At 34.9% G+C, this 25,849-nt stretch overlaps 3 protein-coding genes across 3 annotated transcripts; 1 reads left to right on the forward strand and 2 right to left on the reverse strand.

The window, feature by feature from the left end:
• Positions 1 to 109: 109 nt before the first annotated feature.
• On the reverse strand, positions 110 to 2,624 carry LOC127933782 (uncharacterized). Its single transcript, XM_052530747.1, has 2 exons — positions 2,483 to 2,624; positions 110 to 1,380 (listed from the first exon to the last, which is right to left on the reverse strand). Exon 2 carries the CDS (start codon positions 1,370 to 1,372, stop codon positions 710 to 712), a length of 663 nt encoding a protein of 220 aa, XP_052386707.1. The 5' UTR covers positions 1,373 to 1,380; positions 2,483 to 2,624; the 3' UTR covers positions 110 to 709.
• A 6,195-nt stretch (positions 2,625 to 8,819) lies between these two features.
• LOC127933781 (neuropilin and tolloid-like protein 2) lies at positions 8,820 to 16,711 on the forward strand. Its single transcript, XM_052530746.1, has 10 exons — positions 8,820 to 9,057; positions 9,780 to 9,836; positions 9,969 to 10,112; positions 10,974 to 11,222; positions 11,351 to 11,398; positions 11,766 to 11,893; positions 12,754 to 12,982; positions 13,309 to 13,422; positions 13,819 to 13,949; positions 15,268 to 16,711. Exons 1-10 carry the CDS (start codon positions 9,048 to 9,050, stop codon positions 15,772 to 15,774), a joined length of 1,617 nt encoding a protein of 538 aa, XP_052386706.1. The 5' UTR covers positions 8,820 to 9,047; the 3' UTR covers positions 15,775 to 16,711.
• A 2,194-nt stretch (positions 16,712 to 18,905) lies between these two features.
• LOC127934271 (transmembrane protein 116) lies at positions 18,906 to 25,844 on the reverse strand. Its single transcript, XM_052531539.1, has 12 exons — positions 25,339 to 25,844; positions 25,115 to 25,158; positions 24,311 to 24,374; positions 23,443 to 23,580; positions 22,841 to 22,948; positions 22,038 to 22,093; positions 21,781 to 21,906; positions 21,668 to 21,713; positions 21,512 to 21,583; positions 21,213 to 21,351; positions 21,025 to 21,095; positions 18,906 to 19,472 (listed from the first exon to the last, which is right to left on the reverse strand). Exons 1-12 carry the CDS (start codon positions 25,555 to 25,557, stop codon positions 19,320 to 19,322), a joined length of 1,236 nt encoding a protein of 411 aa, XP_052387499.1. The 5' UTR covers positions 25,558 to 25,844; the 3' UTR covers positions 18,906 to 19,319.
• Positions 25,845 to 25,849: the final 5 nt, after the last annotated feature.

Raw genomic sequence — 25,849 nt, forward strand, 5'->3', positions numbered from 1 at the left:
TATCACATATTGATGTGTTGTTCATATGTTACAGTACATAGAAGATACTGTAGGAATGCATACCACAAACGTATTTGATTAAATGCAAAATACAGATCAAGGAACAATATTGTGATGTTTTACAGTCTTTATTTTCCTTATTACAATCATTCTTTTAACATACATTCTTTTTTTCTCTTCTATGGGAGACTGGCGGAACGGTTCATATACAAGAGCTTGGAAGAATACAGACCATCAGGAAGAACAAATATCAGATGGCTGGTTTGCTGCTTGTCAACGACTCAGTAGGCAGACTTTTAGGAATGTTTATTATATATCTGAGGTGACTGGTTTTACATGTAACTTTCAACTAAAATTCAGAAATAAAGAACTGGATCTTTTGATTAATATAAACCTTCAAACATCAAGGCTTTTAAAACTTTGGTTCAAGCTTTCCTTTTTATCAGGACAATATTCTTGATAAAATGAAGTTCCTTTAATTTTAAAATCATTTTAATTATTTCTAACATACACATTTGAATTGAAATTCTTCATCCAGTTTGCTACCTTAATTCAATTCTGAATGACACAACCCTGTTTCATGACAACATCCTCAGGAAAAAAAAACAACGAAATGTAATTGTTCATTAATTTCTTGAATATTGTACTGACATACTTACACCTAATGATCTACCAGCTGCTACTGTTTTCTAGAGGCAAGTGTAGTGGTTTATTCAGCTGCGTTCTGTCCCATATCTTCCAAAGTAAATGATGGATCTGAGTTAGGTTTTGTGGATTCATTGGTCAGTTTACAGTCCAGAAGGTCCACTGAGGGCGTCTCCATCTTCCCTAGACAATCCAACAAATCCTCGTTCTCAGCTGGTGCAGAATTACTAATTTTCTCTTCCACTCCCCCACTGGTTATGGCTTCACTCACCATAGTGACTCCAGAAATGAGGGCTTCTGAAAGTGGAGATTTCAGGAGGTCATCCAAGAGGCTGGGTTCTTGGAGAACATCAGAATCAGCAAGATCTACCACAGGTTCAGACTTCTGTTCAGGCTCTTTCTCGATCAGGCTGACGGAGGCCAGTGCGGACTCCACTGCCTCGATACCTTTGTTTACAACATCTTCTACTGGTGCGGCTATCTGTTCAGTGACTGCGGTGACCGTTTCTCCTACAGCTTGTGTAAGGCTTTGCAGAACAGTGGTTGAAGAGTCAGACTTCTCTTCTGCAGGCTTGCTCTCTTCTTGAATCTCACCTTCAGAACATTTTTGCTCTGCATTTTCAGCCACAGGTGAGCCCTCTGCCGTTTCAGTCTCTTGCACAGCTGGACCTGTCGTCTCTGCTCCTATCCCTGCTTCACTCTTCTTCCGACTGAGCTTTGCTCCCATTCTGCCCTCTTGCAATATAGAGAGATATCAGTTATTAAAGCAAGCTCACAACTATTTTTATGTATACAAAACCAGTCTAAACTCGTTTCTCCAATATTAGGAAAACCTAGTAGGTTGTCATTGGACCAAGGCCAAAAGTTTCATGGTGATGGTCTCAGCTTATAAATTGGACATTATAATAAACATCACATTGTAATGGAAAGGAAGGTCCCAGGAAGTTGCCTTAACAGGAATGACAAATTTAATGAATAATAATAATCAACTAAATCGAGAATGTAAATAAAATAATAAATGTAAACGTTATCATGAATAGATATCATGGGGCCATTGTGTTTTGCATATATTTTATGCAAAACATCAGCCAATGGAACATGTAGAACAAAAATCCACTGAATAAGCCTACTTGAATTTACAAGTATAACCACTACTGCACTTTACATACAAGTGTGTGTGTGTGAAAAGAAAAAATCTTTAAAAACAATATATTGTATAAAAGTCTGAGCTATGATGCTGAAACACTAGAAGCATCCTGGTTTCACATTTTGGTTTTAGACAGCAGAAGGTTTTGTGGTTTTATTGACCACTGTAGGAAAAAGCTACAAGCACACATTGATGGATATGAACAGCTTCCATGGGCAGTTATGTAAATATAAGCACAAAGAGCTGTTTATTTTGCATACTCTGGACATTAGAGAGAAAAAAAGCTTCTCATTAATTCACCCGTATTAATTTATTTTTAAATAGATAAAGTTTATTTGTAAGACAATTAAAACTCTTTATTTTATCTCAGCCACACCTTCCAGTTTAGGAAGTGCTTTGATCATGGGTCTCATCTGGAGACCACACTTTTGGGAAAAACATTCAAGTACAACTTATACTGTCAAAGAAGATTTTAAAATAATTGACCCTGAAATATAATGGTGGAGCTTAACCCCGTTATAAATTTCACCACTGACGTGGCATCAGAGAGACAGAGGAACAAAAAAAAAGTCCTACTGAGGGTCAGACTACCGATAAGCAGGATACTTCTTTACTGTACTAATCCAAAACTTTAACATTACAAATTATGCATGCGTGGCAAATCAAGTGATCAATTAAGTAAACACCTACCCTTGTTGAACAGTGAAAGCGTGGACACGCGAGCAGAGGCAGTATCTGGGATGTAATGTTAGAGGCTGACTGTGAAAAGGGAGGAAAACTCTCAGATAGTGATGCAGTTTTGCAGACGAATCGCTCTTTTGACCCGATTCCTTTTAATGATTCATTTGAACCGATTCGAAAAGCAGTTGCATTCGGGCTGTGTGGCACCTTAAACACACTGTTTTCAAAGAAGATACCACCAGTTTCTGTAATACAGAAGTATTGGTCCATGTTTAAAAAGACTTTAGTTAACGTTTGACCATGCTAATTTCGCGAGACTAACAGATTGCGCGGCATAAAATGCTAGTAAGTCTTTTCAAGTCGACCACCATGGAATGCAAAGAATAATGCGCACGCTGTATTCAATGACCAACTGAATTTTTTATTCATAGGTAGAAAACAACAAAATCCCGCAGTTCTAGGAAAACTTGACGACTCGTGGAATCCGTTTTGAATTGGTTCACTGAAACGAACCGAGTCGTAAAAACGAATCGGAACTAATGCTACCCGTGATTGACTCCCTCCGTCAATAGGGCTGCTGGAAATGTACGTGTTCCGCACAGACACTCCCTGCCCGCTCTCCTTTTCAACATTTAAAATGTGGAACTATTGATTAAAGTGAGTCATTTTCTGCCTCGTTGACTACACAAACGGTTCAATGATGCCCAGGCATTCAGAGCTGTATATTTACACTGAGAGTTACACTGACACAATAAATACGATTAATGATCCGACTGATTATATTTCGTAATATTGTATAATGCTTCATAATACCACAGTCCAATATTGCTGGTGTTAAGTTTTATCTATTTTTTTTTTACTTGTATAGCCTACTTTATACTTTTTTATCCACAAGATGGAGACAAAGAGCTGTGGATCATTTTGGAAGTGTAATACAGTAATCGGATGGAACCCTGAATATTAAGTGTTTTTTTTAACAACTGCTTCATGTTTTTTATAAATACCATATGGCTCTGAGATTAAAACATTTCTTTATATCTACCCTTTAAATATTCTGAATACAACATTAATGCAACTTCATCTCTCTCTTTATCGTGTGCAGTCATCTGTGTTTTTTTCTATAGATGATGGCAGCTGTAGTTATTTGCAGTAATTGCAGAGCTGTGAGAACTAGCTGCTTGTTTAATGAGTGTTTGAGACAGAGAGATGAAGCTGTTATCACACCTAAGACTGCCAATCCCTTCATTTTAATTCCTCGCTCAGTGTCATGGCATGCTCTTTCGCCTTTTTTAGAGGAAGCTCTTTGCACAGAAAGTAAATACCCAGGGCTGATTAGAAACATATGCTTCAGAAGGAAAGAAAGTAGCACAGTTGGAATACTAGTGTGTTGTGTTTTCCAACTCTGTAATTTGGATTGGATTTGCTCTTCTGAAATGATTCTCTCACCACATTCAGATTATACATTTCCTTCTCTTGAGAAGGAAATAACAGACACATAGATTTCCTTCTAAAAACAGATTAACACAGCGTGCATTTATGTAAATTAAATTAAATTTATGCATTTAGCAGACGCTTTTATCCTAAGTGACTTTCAGTGCATTCAGACTTTCAATTTTTACCTATCATGTGTTCCCGGGGAATTGAACCCCAAACTTTACATTTGACAGCACAATGCTCTACAAATTGAGCTACAGGAACACTTTTTATGTTTCTGTTATTGTGTGGTAAAGAAAAAAAAAATCTAAACTTTTTAATGTGCCAGTCCGGCCAGACATGAGTTTCACTATCATTCAGAAAATGTGTAATAATAATGCCTTGAGTTTTATCCATTGTGTCTTTGATCACATGTATAGCCACAGACGTGTCCGATGATGTAACTCATGGAATTTTATTAACTACAGACTGAGAGCTGACATCAAGATTTCTACACAAATCATTGTGTTTCCACCAAGGTCCAGTTTCAGAAATCTCGAGATTATAAACTCACAAACTGTTGTAAATAAGGATATCACTTAAAAGTTTTGGGGATTTGTATTTTCTGGTTAGTTAGACTAGTAAAAGAAGTTACCTATATTAATCCTTTATACAGACAGCTGCTGATTTCTAATTTGATGTGAATCCAGTGAAGATCAGTATGTGTTTCTGACCTCTGTGGTGTGTGTGTGAGTGGGTTACTGGTGGCTTTAATGTATCTTGAGGTTATTTTTAGTCTGAGGGATGTTGAGAGATTTACTGAAGTCTTAGATTGCTTGACATCAGGACCTCGGTCAGAAAGATTCTCTCCATCTCCCTCCTCATGTTCTCACAGAGAGATGCCAGCTGCCTTCATTTCTTTCTTTCAGTGTCATTTTTAGTGCTATAGATACACATACAGGTAATCTGCACTAATGCCATATGCAATATTGCTAAACTAGACCTATAGTTTAAATAATGCATTTTTCTAAATGAAATCTAAAACAAAATAAAAATATTGAAGAACCATTCTTTCTGAGGGCATTGCAAAGAAAATCACTTGTATCTTCGATGACATTGGAATCAGTCTGATTGTGTGCTCTGTCACATGGTAAAGTCTAATCCAGAGTGTTTCCTGGATTTAACCCTTCAAATTCTCATACACGTGTACCATGTGTTCTGTGCTGTAAGTTTGAAACATATATATTTAAAATATCTGGTGATATTAAGCATCATATTTGAAGCATGTAATGTCACTGATTCTGATAAGAGGATATTGTGATTAACATATGACTACATATTGATTGTGTGGTGTTAGAAAGAAAGATGACAGAATGAGATAGTTTAGATGAATCTGAAGGATGCAAAACCTTTGGTTGCTCTGTTTAACAGCTAATCAGATAATGTGAAAGATTTAACATACTGTGTGTGTGTGTGTGTGTGGCCATATGGCTGTCATAATTGTTTGTATTAAGTTTACTTGTCTTTTGTTGTCTTTCTTCCACTCTCAAAATCCAGTTGGCGCATATAGATTTCAACACAAACATAAGTGTTCTCTAATATTCATGTTTATATAGTACAGGCCTGGCAAAGAGCTGTTAAATCTATTGGAGACCCGTTCTTTAGGTAGTGAGATGTAGATGTATCTCCTTAGAACTGTGAAGTATCCATATCTAGTGTATTACTATGTCATCTTAAATTTTCATCTTCTATGCAAGTAGTGCTGACAGAATTTGTTTCTTATCTTTGTTTTGTTCAGTTTTGTCTGATTTTCATTTATTTATTATTTTTTGTGTATTTGTGTATGTTTATGTGTGTTCTTTTGACATTCTAATAAAAAGTTAAAAAAAATAATAATAATATTAATGTTTATTAATATAAACATAATTAAGTAAAACAATAAACATTGGTTTACTCATACATAACAGCACATTCCTTGTTACTTCTTCCTTGAAATTAAGTTTGCTGACAGGAAATTGACTAGCAAATTCTCCCTCTCTCTCTCTCTCTCTACAAAGCACCAGATTAACAAAAAGATTTCACTCTTTTCTTAATCCCTCAACACTCAACCAGATGCAACAGCAAGTCTGACTTAGATCTGCTATTGCATGCAGACAAATATTGCTGCAAAACAAATGCCATGCCTAACTGATGCTCTTTTTGAGTGTTATACCAAATAAATATGATTTCATATAAATGTTTAAATGCAGCCTCAGATTATATTACATTACTCTTTTTTTTGTAATATCACATGGGAATTACCTCAATGCACACTAAAGAATAGTGCACCCCAGTAGTAAAGTAGTTGTGCTGTTATTAAATATAAATTTTTGTTCTTTTAAAAAAGCTAAATACACAAGATGTGCCAAAGTGTCAATGTGATGGTCGCAACCCATTTTTCCAAAATAGCCTATATCAATTAAAAAAGTGGTTATATCACTCTACAGTAATAAATAAAGTATAATACATGGTAAATAAACCTTTAAACAAGATGCGCACTGGCCAAATCTGATCCTATATATCTCAGTGGTTATATGTAGACTTCAGCACAGTAAGAGTGGCTTATCTAGGCCATTGTAAATGAATGTGGCAAAATCTCTATTTTCAGGTAAGAATCTCATCTTCTCTGTCAGAGATGAAAGGGGGTTTCATCTTAATTTGAATTGCAAATAAGTGCCATCATACTTGACTGGCAGCTTATTTTATGAAAGCTATATTAGTTGTCAGCAGGCATGGTCTTGTTGGGCCAAGAATGGAAAATAACTGTTCTGTGATCATTTAAGCAGTGCATATATTTCAACTGGTGAGGAGCTTGATTCAAAAGGGTTTGATAAAATTATTTTTCTTCCGTTTTTAGTTTACAGTGCCAAAGTTTACTTTTGAAACTTGTAGCCTAAGGTAAAAAAAAAGCTGGCCTTATCATACAATTATGGGAAATAGATTTAGTAATTTAGATGGATGTAAAATTATCCCCATCCAAGTTTGGGCAAAAATCATATATCTGATCACTTAGAGCCACATAATTTGAGGCATCATTCATGTTTGAACCAGAAACAATGAGAGCCATTAATTGGTGGACTGGGGATGGATTACTTGTGGATTACTGTGCTGTTTTAATCAGCTGCTTGGACTTTCATTCTGACGGCACCCATTCACTACAGAGGATCCATTGTTGAGACAGTGATGTAGTGCTGAATTTCTCCAAATCTGTTCTGATGAAGAAACAAACACTACATCTTGGATGGCCTGAGGGTACGTAATGTTGTTGAGTAATGAGTAATGGTGAACTATTCCTTTAACACAGAGGGTCAAGTTTTAATATGATTTTTGTAGCTTTAAATGCATCTATTTCATAAAAAATAAATTTCATTAATGCACATTTTCATATGTGTAGTTTTAGATGCAACTTCTGTGCTGACTCACTTCTGCTAAAAAACGTAATGTAACAGTCACATGACATGACATATTTAATTAATAGTTGAATGGTGCCGACTTAAATAGGGTTTTAACATGCATAGGATGAAAATGATAATGCATATTTCAAAATACAATCATGGGAAATATCTGGTAACATTTGCCTGTTCAGATGGATCCAAGATTATCCCCACCTCTAAGCCTCTATAACATTATGGGCAATGATCATAAATCTGATCTCTTAGAGCCACATGATTTGAGGCACCATTCATGTTTGTACCACAAACACTGTGGGATCTCTTACAAAGTTTAATACAAAGATCAAGGATTTATGATCAACAATAGTAGTGATGCTTGCCAAGTTAGTGCACATGTGTGTGACAAACCTATTGACAAAGAGATTATTAGAATTCATAACCCTCCTTACAGTGACCATGTAATCAGCTCTGCAATTCAATTCTACAACATGCCTCATCAGTTCAGTCCCCTACTGCTTATAAGGCGTTCAAGGGTGGAACAGACCCCTCCGAGAGACCAGTGTTAAGTCTCAAATCCCTTGTTTCCAACAGCTGTGCGGACCCCATCTGCAATATTACGAATCCTACTATCAAGACTTAGCTTGTGAATATTACTTAGGTCATGTGGATGCTTCTTTGTAATCTTCCTAGAGATGTGGTTGGTTTTCAATCCTGGTCCTGGCTGGAGTACTGTACATTTTAGATGCCTTGTAATCTAACATAACCAATCAGCTCATTAATAGAGGGTTCAAAACCTGAAATGTGTCCGTTCACCAAGGGAGACACCCAAAAACGAGCAGTGCACCAAAACATTAGTAGTACTAAAATATGGCAGCTCTGACTTAGTGTCTAAAGCAGTTCGGATCCTGCTGAGTCTATTTACTTTCTAATTTACTTTGTGTGTCATTTCAAATTTGATTAATGATTTCACATTAATATATATATATATATATATATATATATATATATATATATATATATATATATATATATATATATATATATATACATACATATACATATACATATACACATATATATATATATATATATATATATATATATATATATATATATGTGTATACATGTGTATACATGTGTATACATGTATATACATGTATATACATGTATATACATATATATACATACATATATACATACATATACATACATACATATACATACATATACATACATACACATACATACATACACATACATACACATATATATATATATATATATATATATATATATATATATATATATATATATATATATATATATATATATATATATATATATATATGTATACACACACACACACACACACACACAAACATATATCGAATGGTGCAGATTTAGCGCCTATCAACCAATCAGCTGTACGTACTGTGTTTGGGTCATGGAATTAATTAATATTCATGAGGCGAGCCTTAGTTCTGCCTCCTCAGTATTATAATGAGAATGAGAACTGGCTTTCAGAAGAGTGGCGCCAAGGGGTTTCTGCAAAAGTCTCGTCGTATTCAGTTTAATTTGGTGCTTTTTTTACTGCTTTCAAATGGATTTTTTCGAATTTATTGCAGGAAGGAGAATCTGTTGCAGAGGCGTGTTGAGACGGTCTGACTTGATGCCATTGAAAATGTAGATAAACAATCTCACAAGAGCAAAAGTGTTCGGTGAAAGTGGAAATGCATGAGGGTGAGTTAATTTTTTTATTAAGGATGTTGCTTAATTGTTAATGAATGCTACTTGTGTCTTTGCAAATCTGATACCAACTTATTTGTACAAATGTCAAACATGTTATTATATATATGTTTTTTAATATGCATATTTACATGGTATTTCAGTGGAGCCATGGACATGGTAATACCATAGTATTTTTTAATATAATTTTGTCTGAATTTTGCTTTTCATTCATCCAGCTCATCACAAGTTGCATTAAAAGCAGCTGTGAAGTTAATAAGCAATGCGGTGTCAGAGCAATAAACACAAGCTAAATGAAAAATTAGTAAGGTGATTGGATGTTATTACGATGTTTACATTATGACAAAAGTGCAGACTTTGGTTGCATTTTGCAAACTGTACAGTTTACATTTAACGTATTAAAATAGAAAACAGTTATTTTAAACTCTATTGTTTAAAAATATTTCACAATGTTTCAGTTTTTACAAAATTATTGACCAATAATTACAGGCTTGTAAACATAAGAGACTTTTTCAAAACATTAACAGTTCTTATCAACCCCAAACTTTTGAACGGTAATGTATATGTAAAGAAAATCCATCTATTTAGATTTTCTGAGTTGTATTTGATATCTTCATGCTTGTGTATATTTTTAAGAAAAGTTCACTGGATGTCCAAGACCAACTCTGAGACTTTCCAAAACTTTGTGAACATGTCCCGTTTTTGTTTTCTTGCAGCCTTGGTTCTGCTTATCCTGATAGAGGAGGGTTTCGCATTGGCTCAGAAAACTCAAGGTTGGTTCAAGTGGGAACTTTCATGCAAAGCCAGTGTTTAATTTGGAGTGTGAGAGAGAATTGAAATGAACATTTAATGAGTCTTTCCCATCTGTTTTGCTCAGATTATCATATTTGTGTGTATTCTATAAGCTTTGCCTCAGAATGTAGCTGTTGAGGATAAGAAACCTGCTCACTGCGGAACTATGATCCAGACGGCAAATGGAGGATCATTCAGTTCTCCAAACTACCCCAACACTTACCCACCAAACAAGGAGTGCGTGTACATACTGGAGGGTATGAGTCCACAACCTTCCACAGATACTTTTCCTATCTGTTGCTTAACTAAAACATGCATTGCAAAAAAAAAAAATTATTGTCGAATTAATACTTTTATTCAGCAAGGATGCATTAAACTTGTGTGCATTAAATTTATAAATGTCATTTCGAACATTACAAACAATCCTGCCCAATACCTAAATTTAACATCTACCTTACTCACGATTAATAAGCAGTTTATTGAGGGAAAAGTCATAGTTAATAGTGTGTTAATAGCAAGAAATGAATTTTTAAATAAACTGTATCAAAAAAAAAAAATACTAAGCAGAACAACTGTGTGAAACATTGATAATGATAAGAAATTTGACAGTCTTTTTGGGCATCAAATCAGCATATTAAGAGTGATTTCTGAAGGTTCATACGACGCTGAAGACTGGAGTAATGATGCTTAAAGGTGGTGTGCTGAAAGGTGAATACTACAACAGAAGCTAAGCCCTAAAACGAATTAGAAAGACCTTTATCCACTCCCCTAGCATTTTGCTTGCCTTAATCTTTCACCACACCCACTGCTCCGGCCTGCAGTTTTCTTAAAATCTTACCAACTCCAAACATTTGAACAGTAGTGTATACTTCTCAAGTCAAGTCAAGTCTGCTTTATTGTAAATCCTTCCACATGTACAGCACATTCATACAGAGAATTGAAATTGTGTACAGATAACACTAACAGTAGAGTAAAAAAACAGATAGATCGAGATTAAATATAAAATACAACTATACAAATAAGGGCATGTAAAAAAAACAAAAGTTAAAAAGTTAGATAAAGCAGCACAAGTCACAACAGTTATTCATGTGGTAACCTGCGTTTCTTGTCTGCATCAGCCCATCCACGGAAGAGAATACAACTTGTCTTCGATGACATCTACTACATCGAGCCGTCCTTTGAGTGCCGCTTTGATAACGTTGAAATCCGTGATGGGCCGTTTGTTTTCTCTCCGTTGATTAATCGATACTGCGGAGCAAAGAGTCCAGGAATCGTCACCTCCTCCGGACGCTTCATGTGGATCAGGTTTACCAGCGATGAGGAGCTGGAGGGCCTGGGCTTCAGGGTGGAGTATTCATATACTGCAGGTAAATACATGTTCCAGTTCTTCATGCATTTAGATCTTAGAATCTCTGATGCTCTTTTTCTCAGTTCTCTTCATTTTAGTTTTATACACTTTTTTTTTTTTTAATTGAAAAACCTCTCTTGCATCCAGATCCTGACTTTCATCTCCATATTGGGGGACTCTTGAATCCCATTCCAGGTAAACAGAAAAAACATATTTATATCGTATGGGGAGGGTGGTGGTTATTCCAGGGTGTGAGTCTGCTAATATCTTTGTATAAAAGCTTCTGCACTGAACTACTTAAATAGTATTTTTAAAGAATCATAAATATAATATAAATATAATATAAAACAAATATAAATGTATATTCCATCTTTAGTGCATCAGTTATGTGAACTCCTGAATATTTCAGTGTCCTAGAACTTATTAGTATTACTTCTCCCAGCTGCTGTCTGCAGACTCTTTCAGGTCTCTTTCTCAAGTAGTTGAAAGATATGCTGTAATATTTTAATGCTATGATGTTCATTTAATTGTCTTTGTCTATTCTGTTGTCTCCTCCCGTCAGACTGTCAGTTTGAAATGTCTGGATCAGATGGTATAATCAGATCTAGTCAAGTTGAGGAGGAAAATAAGGTGAAATCAGGGGAAGCACTGGATTGTATTTGGACCATACGAGCTCCACCGATGTCTAAGGTTAGTAATGCTGCCCTGATGAAACATCTGTTGCTCTCACATAGATTTGTTATGGATCGTGTACAGTCACTGACGTCAAGACACTGATGTCAAGGATAATATATAGTCAGCTGGTTTTCATAATATATCATAAAATAAACTCCTCCTTCAAAGTGCTCAATTAACATGCACAATATGACTGGTGTTTGCAATGAATATTTAAATTGAGAACATTTGAATTATTCTTAATTATTAATTAATGGCTTTTTTCCCCATTATTATCCATGCTGTCAAGTACAGCTGCTTAGTTTTGGCAATAAACACAGTCATAATTATTTAGGTCAATATTGAGATCTCAAGCATCTACCACAATTACTTATTGACTCTGGAACATCATGCATTTATTGGACATTGTCTTTGACTGAACTTGTCTTTTTAACAGTGGCTTTACTTGAACTTTGAACATAATTCAGCTGAAAAACAAATCAAATAAAAATAAGATAATTAACTAAAAGAAATTATATTATATTATTTTTTTAAAATTTATATATAAAAAAATACAAATAAGCTGTAGATAAAATGTGATAAAAATATAGATATAAAAATGTAAATAAATTATAATAAATAATACAATTACATTTTCTTACCAAATAAATAAATAAATTAATATGCTGAAATTATTTTAATATGTAAAAGGAAAGTGATTGTAGAGGCATCAAACTAGCACAGATATGCAAGAAATATGTGGCCTGTGAAAACAAGTAATTATGCATACATGCTGTGAACGATCAATCAGATTCAGAGGGCTACAGAATAAAGCTTTATATTTATAAAACTTCATATTTACAGCATCTCTGTTTGTGTCTCCGTCTCACACACAGATCTATCTCCGCTTTCTGGACTATCAGCTGGAGAACTCAAATGAGTGTAAGAAGAACTTTGTTGCAATCTATGAAGGCAGTAATGCCATTGAAGACCTCAAGGCCAAGTACTGCAGCACCGTTGCCAACGACGTCACGCTTGACAACACTGTGGGAGTGGTCAGAATGTGGGCCGACGAGAGCAGCAAAATGAGCCGCTTCCGTCTGCTCTTCACGGTCTTTGCTGAACGTAAGTGCTCATCTACCTTTTTAAATTCTGCAATTTCATTCAAGTAATAGCTCACCCAGAAATGGAAATTCTGTCATTACTTACTCTTCCTCATGTTGATCTGAACCCATATGCTGTTATTTGTCCATTGAATGCAAAAGGCAATTTTTTAAAATGTAATATTCCATTCTGCATGTTTAAACTTTTTGGTTGAAATCTTCCTTTAGCTTCAATCCTTTGTCTAGGAATACATGTTTCAAACATGTTGTGTGAGAGGTCCATCGTGTGGACATTATTAGTATTGCATTTCTATGGCTTTCATCTCATTACAAAACTCTGTTTTGCAGCTCCGTGTTTGGCCAACACATTCTTCTGTCACAGCAACATGTGCATCAACAACACTCTGGTTTGTAACGGTGTTCAGAATTGTATGTTTCCCTGGGATGAGAACAACTGTAAAGGTAAAAGTGTGCGTTCACATGCCAGTTTTCCCTCCAGGGTTGCTAATGAAAGCTTTCTAGAGAATTTGAAAGGATAGTTTAGCAAGCAAATGTTTTTTTCCATATCTTTTAGAGTACTGAATTCCCTTCTTCAGGGGTTTGACCTCAACAGACTGATCTTCGCTAATGTAATATTGTATAAAGCACATGTATACTAAGTTATTATTCTATGAAGGAACGGACGTCATGGGTTAAAGGGTTATTATGGAGTACAGAAATGTTATGAATCCTGGTTATGTAAAGCAGTAATAACTACTCATAAATTCAGTTTTATTGTCATTGTTCTCATTTAGCTGGAGAAATCTACATTTTTCTTACTCTGCTCTCTTTTGCCTTTGTTATCCTTGTCTCTCACAGAAAAGAAGTCCAAAAGTTTCTTCCAACATATGAATAAAACTCATGGCACTGTGATTGGAGTGGCGTCTGGCGTGGTCTTGCTTCTTCTCATCATATCTGTATTTATACAAATGAAGCAGCCAAGAAAAAAGGTTACTATTCAAATAGAGATATCTCCATTTAGAATGAGACATTAACAGCTTCCCACAGGGGTCAGAAATACACGTACAGATTATATACCTTTTCTATGTTCTGTTTTCATTTTTTCATCAGTTTCAAATACACAAAATTTTGCAGACTGATTGTCCTGGAACAAGTAAACACTGTGGTGCTATCTAAACACTACTAGTGCATTCATCTATTTGAGCTTCCTGACACAGCAATATTGACTTTGGGCAAGGGCAGGTTTTTGGAAAAACAACAGTTTTGCAGTTTGAAAGGACTTCACTAGTATGCTAAATAATGTCAACATAAATATTAAGTAATTAAACTGACCGTTGACTTAAAAGTACATGCTCCTCCTGAACTAATTGTAAATTATGCATCACTAAATGTTATTCCAAAAAAAAATATAATAATAATAATTGTGTAAGCCTGGGCAGTTATAAATATAATGTAATTTAACTTTAAAACTTATGGAATTAAAAATGAGGTAAATAAACTGCATATAAATATATAAGTAGTCATATTGGTATATAAACATGAACTCAATATTGACCAAAATAATCATGATTATGATTTTTGCCAAAACTAAGCAGCATGTGTAATAATAGAAAAAAGTAATTAATTAAATTTAATAATTAAAGAACAATTACAAAATGCATAGTTTATATATTTAATGCACAGTCCCACTCAAAATGTGCATGCTCAGTGATGCTCAACATCTTTACAAACCGTATTTTTCGGAAGTCGCATCAGTCCAAAAATACGTCACGACGAGGAAAAAAAACTATAAGTCACACTGGACTATAAATCGCATTTATTTAGTACCAAGAACCAAGAGAAAACATTACCGTCTACAGCCGCGAGAGGGCGCTTTATGCTGCTTAGTGTATGCTACAGGAGCAGTGAGCAACATAGAGCGCCCTCTCGCGGCTGTAGACGGTAATGTTTTCTCTTGGTTCATGTCAAATTAATTTTGATAAATAAGTCGCACCTGACTATAAGTCGCAGGACCAGCCAAACTATGAAAAAAAGTGGGTCTTATAGTCCGGAAAATATGGAACATGTTTTATTAAAACTTCCTTTTTACATGACACAAATCCCTTTAAATCAAAACCATACATTTATATGTTTTTTTTTCTCATTGAATATATGAAATAGATCAAATTTACCAAAGTCGAATGGGTTGTGAATGTCAATCTGCACTGTCTTTAAGCATTAAATCTCTTCATATTTGTTTGATGCATGAACATTTTACATGGATCAACTTAGAAGGGGACATTGCTGATGTGTACATATCTGTTGCAGGTTTTGAGCCGTAAAGGTTTGCAGGAGGTGCTGGAGCCTCCTCAGTACGAGCTGTTCTCCGTGAGGGAAGCGGAGCTGTCGGAGGATCTGTCGGAGGAGTTGGAGAGTCTGCAGAAACTCCGCCGCTCCTCCAGCGTGTCCCGCTGCGTCCACGAGCATCACTGTGGCGCTCCGAGCAGCGCTGCCTCCTATGTCATGGCAAGTAGAGTCCATCGTCTCTCTCAGCCGTCTGATGAGATGAGTATGGTTGTTGGAGCCAGAGGCTGGGGTAGTTTCCATGGACGCAGGAGCAGCTCACACTCGCACGCTTTCACAGACGACCCGCGAGCTCACGCTTACAGCGCGCAGAGTCTGCGAGAGGCACTTGAAAATGAGGAGCTGGAGCTGGAGGGACGGGTGATGGAGGAGATCGGCTACAATGATTTAATCACCCGTGGACACAACGTTGTGATGGTACGGAACCATGCCAACCCTGTCCAACACCGCTCCCTCTCTATGGACTTCTGAGAGGAGCGGAAGTCAGCTGACACTTTATTTGTCATGTGAAAAAATAATATCATTCATAGCTGTACGTTTACATTTACCCACACCTTCTTTTTTATTTTATTTTTTTAATATTTTATTTCAGTGATTTTCTTCTCATTCTCAGTACCTCCTTTGCCATTCCTATACTTGGTTTTATGCCAAGTCCAGCATTTTTTATCGGTGTTATTCTAATTTCCCAAAGCATATTATATAAAATAGACATGTAGGTCTTATTTTTTTAGTCCATATTTTTTGCATATATTCATAACCAGCAGGTCATGTCTTTATGTCACCATAAGCCAGAAGATTCGGTTACTAATAAATTAATTTTGATAGTTTAATGCAAATAATTTTTCACTTACACTACCATTCAAACTGTTTGTGGTACAGTAAAATAACTGTTTTCTATCTGAATATATTTTTAAATGTAATTTATTTTAGAATTTTCTGCATCAAAACTGATACATCTTTCATTGTTCTATAATTAATCTAAAATTTAAAAGATTTATTTGAAATGGAAATATTTTATAACATGTATAATATTTACTGTCACATTTGATAAATAAATTATATGATATCATATCATATCATAGTGTATATATTGAGTTCTAGAGATAGAACCACTGAAAAATCATCAGAAATTGTTCTTGGTGAAGTAAAAGTTGTTTCTTTAGTAGACGGTTTGTATGAGAGGTGGGGGGAAGGACTGTGGATTGTGTCTGTATTTATTCAGTTTTGCTTTCTTTTCCCCTTTTCTTTGAACCGATCTCATCAGACTTAGTTTGGAGTGTGCTGTGATGTTTGATGTTGTGGTTGTGTGACATATGACGTACTGTAGATATTACTGTACATGGTGGATTACTGAAAGGACTGTCACATGAACACCATTCTGTGGAAATAAACCTCATGTTTCAACAAATTATTATTTAATTGGCCACCTCTTAAATCAGGGTATATTTCAGTAAACAAAAACAAAAACCACTGAAAAATAAATAAATATATAAGTAATGTTTTTTGAAACGGAAATAAAACTGAATTTTTTTTTTTTACACACACACACACATATATATATATAAAGACATAATATATATATATATATATATATATATATATATATATATATATATATATATATATATAAGACAAAAAAAATCTTTATCTTTAAAAAATATAATACCTTTTAAAAAACTAGTGGTAGCTCAGTGATACTAAAATAACACTTGCATTTTTTTTTAAGGTATACAAAAATTATGAAAATATTTATATTACTGACATTTCTAATTTAAAAAACTTCATAAAAGGAACCCAAGGTCATGCTATATTGTGATATTTATTTGCATGTTTTTAATGAATATATTCACATGGCACATGCTGTAGTACTTTATTTCCTAATTTTTTAACTTTATGTATTTTTTTATTGATTTTAAACTACATGCAAACCTGCAGTTTAAACATTACTGTTTCTGTCTTTTTTTTTATTTTAGTATGAAGTTCTTCACATAAAACAACAGCCCTTAGTCTTACATTCTTTTATTATTGTGATAATTATTTATCAATTTTGCACTGGCTTCCAATAGCTGCTTGCATAAAATTCAAGGCATTGACGTTTTCCTACAAAACCACCACTGGCTCTGCACCCATTTACCTAAATTGATTACTTTAGATTTATCTGGCCTCTAGAAGCTTGTGTTCTGCAAGTGAACGTCGCTTGATTGTGCCATCCCAAAGAAGGACAAAGTCACTTTTACGGACTTTTAAATTAAACGTTCCCTCCTGGTGGAATGACCTCCCCAACTCAATCCGAGCAGCCGGTCCTTAGCCGAGTCCTTAGCCATCTTCCAGGACCGGCTTAAAGCACATCTCTTCCATCTTTATTTGACCCTCTAACTTTAACACTCACTATTCTAATTATATTCTAAAAAAATTGTATTCTATTTTCTTTTAATTTATTATGCAATAATGTGTGTGTGTGTGTGTGTGTGTGTGTGTGTATAAGACCTCTAACACTAGCTTGCTCTATTCTTTTTCTATTTGTAAGAAAAAGTGAGGAGCACGTTGAAGATCTTGATGTTTATTGCAGCGTAGCAGTGACAAAGTAACATATTTGTCATATTGTAACAGCTGTAGTCTCTATGTTAATTAAGTTCTAACACCCCTTTGTCTGAGGTGGTTCTCAGTGTCACACACCATACATTCTATGATTGGTCACCATTTGCTCAGGATGTGATCATCCCAAATGGTCTACAAACAACATAACTGTTGACTTTCTTCTTCTCTATAATAATTAAGCCATTTTGGGAAATGAGCATGATCAAACATATTACGGAGTGGAAGCTGGGTCGAGGCAGACTATAATTTCTTACATAGCCTATTCTATTTGTTTTCTTTTTATTTATTATATTATTTAAAATCCCTTGCTATGTGTACTGTGTCAACCTAACTGAGACTTGTTATAGCACTTATATATCATTGCTCTTTTTGTTGTTTTTGATTGGTTCCATTGTCCTCATTTGTAAGTCGCTTTGGATAAAAGCTTCTGCTAAATGAATAAATGTATTGTAATGGAAATGTTATATGTAATGTAAAATGCCTATTTTCAATAATTAAATAAATAAACAGGAAATATGTTATCAGATAATTGAGATATAATAACAGTTTCTTCAGAGATTCTTTTTCCCAAATGCATTTGAAAACATCCTCCACATTTATGGACTTGTCTGACATCACTGTGCAGCCAAAGGACTTTTTTATGACCAAAAGATGACTGTAGATAACCTTTATGTCATTATGTCCTGATCCAAACTGTACAGAGATGTTATGCCCTTTCCCCTCCTCTGGTTATCTCTAACATATATCAGATTTTTGTACCATTTTTTCACATTCTTTGATTTTGTTCAAGTACTTTTATTCTAAAGTTCTCATCCATGAAGATAAAGTATATTTTGGCCAATTACACAACTTATTTTTTCGTATTGGATAATCTGCACTCTGAAACCAAAGCAATGTGCATGATGTAGACTCATGTGACATATGCGACATGTGACATGATCATTCTGTTTAGCACAATTTTGACTGTTCTGTACTGAAAAACTAATCAGATCACACAGGAAAAATATTATACTACCGCAGCCCTGTGGCATGTGGTTTTGTCATTGTTAGGTAATAGATGAGCTAGCAAACTCGTTCAGTCAAGAACTAGACGTACTGGCTCATGGCTGTACATAGACATTTATTGAACAAAATTGAAGTTGAATATCTGATACATCAAATATACAGTTTCCATATAATATCACTCTTGTAAGTAAGGTGAAAGTATGGTTTGAAAATAAACAACTAATAATTTGTCTTTTTGAGGCTCCACTATTGGTTTATACATTTCAAGGAAAGTACTGTTCTGCAGACAGCAAATATATAGCATTTCCTAAAATTATATATAAATAAAAAGAAATCATTTAAGCAAACATTTTTGTAAAAGAAAACTTGTATTTTATACACACATAACACGTACATGATTTCATATTGAGATTTCATGATGGCTCATTTAATGATTGGTCAAAGAAGGCTCTGTTAGAGTAGGCCATGAGAGGCAGACGTTCCCCAAGCACGGCGTCTCTGAAATTGCGTCGTCTCCATGCGTACACAATACTGTTCAGAAAACCCTGGAGTGACACTGACAGCGCCTGTACAGCAGCACATGGGAGAAAATAAAACGTCTATAATTTAGCATCTATTTCTATGAATTTCAAACAATATTATAGAAACAGTTCAAGTTTGAACTGAGTTACTCAGGCCTACTGTATATTTTAGACACAATATTTAATTGGTTTGTTTCTTGCTTTGTAAACACAAATGTTGTGTATCTTTGAGTAACACATAGTCATCATGAATGAAGTTTGTAATGCAATTTGGTTAAATTAATGAATCAATGAGTCACTCACACAGTCAGTTACCTTTCTAATTCCAGAATGAATCAACATTTTTGGTCAAATTGGTTAAGTGAATGATTCAAGGGGTCACTCATACAGTCAGTCACATTTTTAATTCCTGAACGAATCCATGTTTTTACAAATCTGTTAAGTGAACAATTCAATGAGTCACTCATAAGTTGTCGCTGCATAAGACAGCGTTTTTGCATGTATCAGTTGAGTGAATGATTCAATAATTCACTCATGGCTAAATTCAGAACTGCGTACTAGCATACTACTCTTAATATTTTTACAAAATCTTTATGTAGAAAATAGTAAGACTAATTAGTATGGGGTTACGAGATCAGCATGTCGCTCTTGTTCCTGATAGACAGGGCTGTTTTTTTTTTTCAATGAATCAGTTGAGTGAACAATTCAATTACTTATTCAAAAAGAAAGTCACTTGTTTCGATACTTTACTGATCAGTGTTTTTGAACAAATCAATTGAGTGGACAATTCAATGACTTCAATCAGTATTTTTAAATGAATTGGTTGAGTGGATGATTTAATGACTCATTAGTAAAGATTGTCTCCACCTACTGATGTAATGATTTACTATAATTGTAATTGTTTTAAAGCTGCGGTAGGGAACTTTTGACGCTCTAGCGGTTAATAAACAGAACTGCTTGCGTCTTGCGGAAGAACATCGTAGCCGGAACTACTTCTCTCTGTTTATGTCTATGAAGAAACACAAAGGTACTGGGTTACTCCGCCGCGGTACCCCCGAAGCAATCTAAAATAGTCAGAATATAAACACTTATTATAGGTGCACCCTAGCGATTCAGGACAAGCCAAAAACACAGTTTGGAAAATGGATTCAGGGTGTACTCGCTTATATACATTTTTCTACATTTTGAACACAAACAAAGTTACGGACCGCAGCTCTGATTGGTTATTTCTTGACGGGAGCGATGTATTTCTGCAAATGGCAATAGGAGCACTGGGAGGAGCCAGAGGAGCTTGATTTTTTTCACAGATTATCTGTCTCATATTCTACTGCCAGGACATAATGACAGGTTTAATAAATATGTAAAAAAAATATTTTTTTACAAAAGTTCCCTACAGCACCTTTAAGTGATCTTAGTTTGTTTTTGTTTTGGTAATTGGTGATGAAACTGATTGTATTGCTGCGCATTTCGGCTGGGACACTCCTGTGAAAATCCCCAGTTCTTATGCAAAGATGCATGACTAATGCATAATCTTACATAAATAGTGTATATTTTATTATTTAACATAATATGTTCTGCTTTAGACAACATGCTTTACCTGAGTGACATAGAGAGGGAAGAGATATTTTATCTTAGGTTGTGCGAACGACAGACAAATGAGAAGCAGCGCTGAAAAATAAAACATTTCATTTAGGTTAATAAAAGAATTAACCTTTCAGTTAAATACATATGACATATTGTATACATGTATAGCATTTGAGAACGCGTGTGTGTTGTTGTATTGACCTGGTGTCCAGCAGAAAATGACAACAAGGATCATGTATCGAGCCGAGGACCAAATCCCACCTCGATGTCTCCGTGTCATTGTGATCATCCTTGTGTTCGCATAATGCCTATAAGAGCTGTCTAACTTACAGTAGAACATCTACAGGATGACAGATGCATATCACAGGAGATTATTTACATAAAACACCTACAGTGAACAAAAGTATTTGGACACTTAAACATTTCTGAATGTCATTCCATTAAATAATAGAATATCTGTAATACTGTGGTCAGTATTAATCATAAACATGTGTACTCACTGTGCAGATGATGATGACGATCAACACATTGCTCAATGTGAAAATTTGAATGAACTTAGCATGACCTGGATCCTGTTGGGCAAACGACAGCGTGATGGGAACACATTCAGATGTGATTTAGCTGAACTTGTTTGATGGTGTCTGTACATTTCTTACCAATGTTATGCAGGATTCATTTATAAGACGCAGGAAGAGAATGCAGCTGCAAGAGGAATCGGACATGAATTAAGTGAAATGACACTGACATGTAGGTACAGATGCTCACATACCTGTTGCAGAATCTGACGGGATCTCTGCTGACGGTTGTCAGTGTTGGTATCTCTTCTGGTGCAATAGTAGCTTCAATATAACTGACGGTATGAATATAGATGAAGTATCCAATTATTGGTACAAGCCTAAAGCAATGATATGCACACATACAGATCATATACACTGCAATGAAATTGAAAGCATTGCTTGATCATATTTACAGTTTTACATAAATCATGTTTCAATGCATTTATGAAAGCTAACTGGAACTACTCACCACGCAATAACATAGGTCAGACAAAATTTCCTCCTTCTGCGTGATAACTGTGTTAACTGAATGAGTGCATAAGAATTAGTACAATGGAACATGTGTGTGTGTGTGTGTGTGTGTGTGTTTATATATGTATAAAATGAATCAATGACAATTATTTTGATTAATAGACAACAATCATAAAAATAAATGTCTAAAACATTTACAAATGCTTTGTTAGGTAACTAAAAAATCTGTGATCATCAAAATCAGTGTTCTTTAGTTATAATCATTTTAAGATTTTTGTGTTTATATATATATATATATATATATATATATATAATTTTGTATATGTCTTTATTTAATATTTTATATATTTTTTATTTTTACTTTATTAAATACAGACGTTAACTTGAAAACTTGCTTTTTAATATTTTATTTCAGTGAATGTATATTTATTTCACGTAATAAAATAATAATTACGCTTATCTAATTTAGCAGGTTTTGAGTATTATTATAAATATTTAATAAGACTGCACTACATTAGGTTACAACAACAGAAATCATTTTAGTGAGCTCTAGGATTAGATCAGGTGTGAACAACACCTTAGGGTATTTCTAAGAAAAGTGCTGCACAGAAATATTTGCTTGTGACTACATAAAGGAAAATGTAGGAGGAATGTGGCACAGCCTGACTGGTTTCAATCTGCTGCATCAGAAAACATTCATAACTGCTGTCATGTTAGGTAATAGTGACGTTGATTTGATTTAGAAAAAAGTGACCGAGAGTGCAGGAGAGTGAATGTTAATGAGCAGAAACCCTGCTTTACCTGGGTTTCAAAAGCTTCCTGCACTGGTTTTTCTCTCCATCCTTGAAACGCATGTGCTGACTCATAGGCATAAATGATGACAAGCAGAAACGAGATGCAGTAGAAGGCCTGAGGAGAGACAGAGAGTTCATCACAGTTACTGCACAGATCCACCGTGAAGTGTTCGGACATACATGACTGATTCTGCTCAATTTAAACAAATTTGTTTTGACATTTCAGTTCAAAGGCTTATGTTGCATTGCTTCAGATTAGCTTTGACATATGTGCATGGATTTCTGTAGAATATATATAATGCAGAAAATCTGCAAAGCACACAAAGTACATCTAGTCTGTAACTCTACACCAACATCTCACTGTTACAGAAATATTTCTTAGCTGCTCAAGGAAGTTGTTGCTTAACGGCAATTATTCAACAAATTCATTGTACAGGGGTTAGTTTCGTACACACTAGAGATATTTATTTTTCCACACTGAATGTGCGTATGTAGTGTTAGTATCCCCAGCAGTGGTTGAAGATGTTAACATTTACTGTCAGACTTTATTGCAGGTTATCCTAAATCGTGTTGATTAGATAACAGCTTTATGTGTCAGCAGTTTCTCACCAAAGACAAAGGCAATCCGAGGTTGCACATCTTTTTACTGAACGGCCAAATTTCATCGGTTAAATTACTTAAGGCGGTGATCATCAACACAAGTGATGCCAGGAAATCTGCCAGCGCCAGCTGAAGAAGAGGCTTTGCCTGTAACACAAGAACAATGACAGAGAAACATTAAAACATGAAGAACATACTGCATATTTGCAAACGAAGAGGCCTGATTTAATGAGACTGTTGATGGAATATTTTTACACATGTTTTGGTGAACTTTGAAAAAGAGTTATCTAAAGCATGTGATGCTGATGAAGAGAGTTGTATGCATCGATGAAATCAGAGGACTTTGTTTTCATTCTCAGCTTGTGTCTAAAGTGCTCTGGCATACTGTTAGTCATTGCTGACCATCACTGTTGACCTTTGCAGCAATAGTGGGAAATGTATGTACTCTACATTTAGCTGGGGAATGTAGTAGCTCCATCAAATTCTGCCTCGTTTCAGTCGATTTGTCCACTCAGAAATTCAGATTATCTGCTGGAAATATTTAAATAGGTATTTTACCTGTCTATTTAGAGGCTGCATTGTAAAAAAAAACAAAACAAAGAAAGTGTTCTGTTAACTGGTTTTTAAAGTGTGGTGGCTTAATCAGATTTCATCATCAAGATTTCATTTCCCCATTGCATACAGATCAGGGTTATAGTTAACCAAAACTGAAACCATAAAAAAAAAAAAATCCTTAAAATCGATTAAACATTTAACCTTTTTTAACCTTTTTTTAACTAGTTACTCGTTTTATATATATATACTGAACACTGAAACAGATATACCGATGCCAAGCACAACAGCAACAGGACGTTTCTTTCTCTTCTGTGTGACTCACCTGTTCATTGAGATGCTTTCTCTTTATGACGGAAACCACCACGACAGAAAAACTACCTATCAGACTGCAATAAAAAGAAAAAGTGGTTAAAATAATAAACCTAGATAGATTCCAATCAGCGAACAATGAGTGCAGCAATGTGATAAATGTAATGAAGTCTAACACAACATGCACACATGTGATACAAGTTAAGAATTCTACTTTGTGATTTTAAAAGACACAACATGACACGATATAATGATATATGGTGTTGCCGTAAACAACATAAAATGCCACATAAAATCTGCATGATTAAGAACAAAAATAAAAATACATCTAAACATTTAAATGATGTTTTGTGCAGTGATTTCTGGCTATGTCTTTTCCCGTTAAACTGAAAAGGATTAATTCTTTAGAAATATTTAACATATTGTAAAATGTTTACAGAAAATGCAAATTGCATACATACTGACTCAATTGTAAATTGAAAATTTATATATTTTTTTAAGTCAGTGTTTTATAATAAAATGTAATGTCAATTAAATTATAATATTTATTTAGCTCAGATTTACGGGCTCTGCAGGGGACTGTGCTTAAATAATAGAACAGATCGTGTCTTCCTATTATTATGTCAGATGTAAATTTCCCAAATCCTTACTTCACTTTTCAGAAGTCACACTGAGAGTCAGGCGAGTTACTGTCTCTCAAATCAAATGCATAACTTCAGCTGCAAGTAATAGTTTCTCTTTGCGCGTCCTGAAGCAAAAGATCGCAAGCGCTTAACCTAAAACAACGCTAGAATCAAATCAGTCAAGTATTTCTCACCTTAAACTCAAAGTCGAGACGTAGATCCAAGACAAAACCGTAATCTGTGCAACCAAGGCGAAAATGAAGAACATTAATAGGTTTAATATACAGGCTATTATTAATAATAATAAAAATGACGATCGTCAGTCTCTGCAGTGCAGTGGCAAATAAGCTGTTTTCCCACATTAAAATATATTCGCCTTGACTTCAGGTAAATAATTAATTGTGAAGTGATGAATTACCTTTTCTTCATCATCTGATAATCTACCGCTTGAATTCATGATGAAAATATTTATGCCGTGAACTACATCCCAGCTCGTTGTTGTTTGTTCAACTGTCGTGTACAGCAGCTCCCTCACCTGGACGCTGAACCTCTGGTCACGTGACGTCTGTCGTCTCACCTGCGCTCCTCTCATGTCTTTCATAGCCTTACATTCGTGTTGTGTGGTGTGTGACACCATGGAGATACAACATAAAAGATCTATCTATCTATATATCTGTCTGTCTGTCTGTCTGTTTGTCTGTGTGTGTGTGTGTCAGTCTGTCTGTGTGTGCTCGTTTTTGTGACATATCAGGACACAACTCTTTATAATGACATGGGTATGAGTCGACACATATTACAAGGAGAGGGTGACTTATGAGGACATGTCCCCATTTTTCAAAACGCTTATAAATAATACAGAATGTTTTTTTTTTTTTTGAGAGAAAGTTAAAAAAAAAAGTTTCCTGTGAGGGTTAGGGTTAGGTGTAGGG

Source organism: Carassius gibelio, chromosome A18, assembly GCF_023724105.1.
Source record: "Carassius gibelio isolate Cgi1373 ecotype wild population from Czech Republic chromosome A18, carGib1.2-hapl.c, whole genome shotgun sequence".
NCBI classification, from domain to species: domain Eukaryota; kingdom Metazoa; phylum Chordata; class Actinopteri; order Cypriniformes; family Cyprinidae; genus Carassius; species Carassius gibelio.

Coding starts and splice junctions, on each gene's coding strand:
- LOC127933782 (XM_052530747.1), bottom strand. CDS start 1,372: ATGGGAGCAAAGCTCAGTCGGAAGAAGAGTGAAGCAGGGATAGGAGCA.
- LOC127933781 (XM_052530746.1), top strand. Junction 9,837..9,968: donor ATTGGCTCAGAAAACTCAAG/GTTGGTTCAAGT, acceptor GTATTCTATAAG/CTTTGCCTCAGAATGTAGCT. Junction 13,950..15,267: donor TGAAGCAGCCAAGAAAAAAG/GTTACTATTCAA, acceptor TATCTGTTGCAG/GTTTTGAGCCGTAAAGGTTT.
- LOC127934271 (XM_052531539.1), bottom strand. CDS start 25,557: ATGGTGTCACACACCACACAACACGAATGTAAGGCTATGAAAGACATG. Junction 24,375..25,114: donor GTCTCGACTTTGAGTTTAAG/GTGAGAAATACT, acceptor TTTTTATTGCAG/TCTGATAGGTAGTTTTTCTG. Junction 21,584..21,667: donor ATGAATCCTGCATAACATTG/GTAAGAAATGTA, acceptor TTTGCCCAACAG/GATCCAGGTCATGCTAAGTT.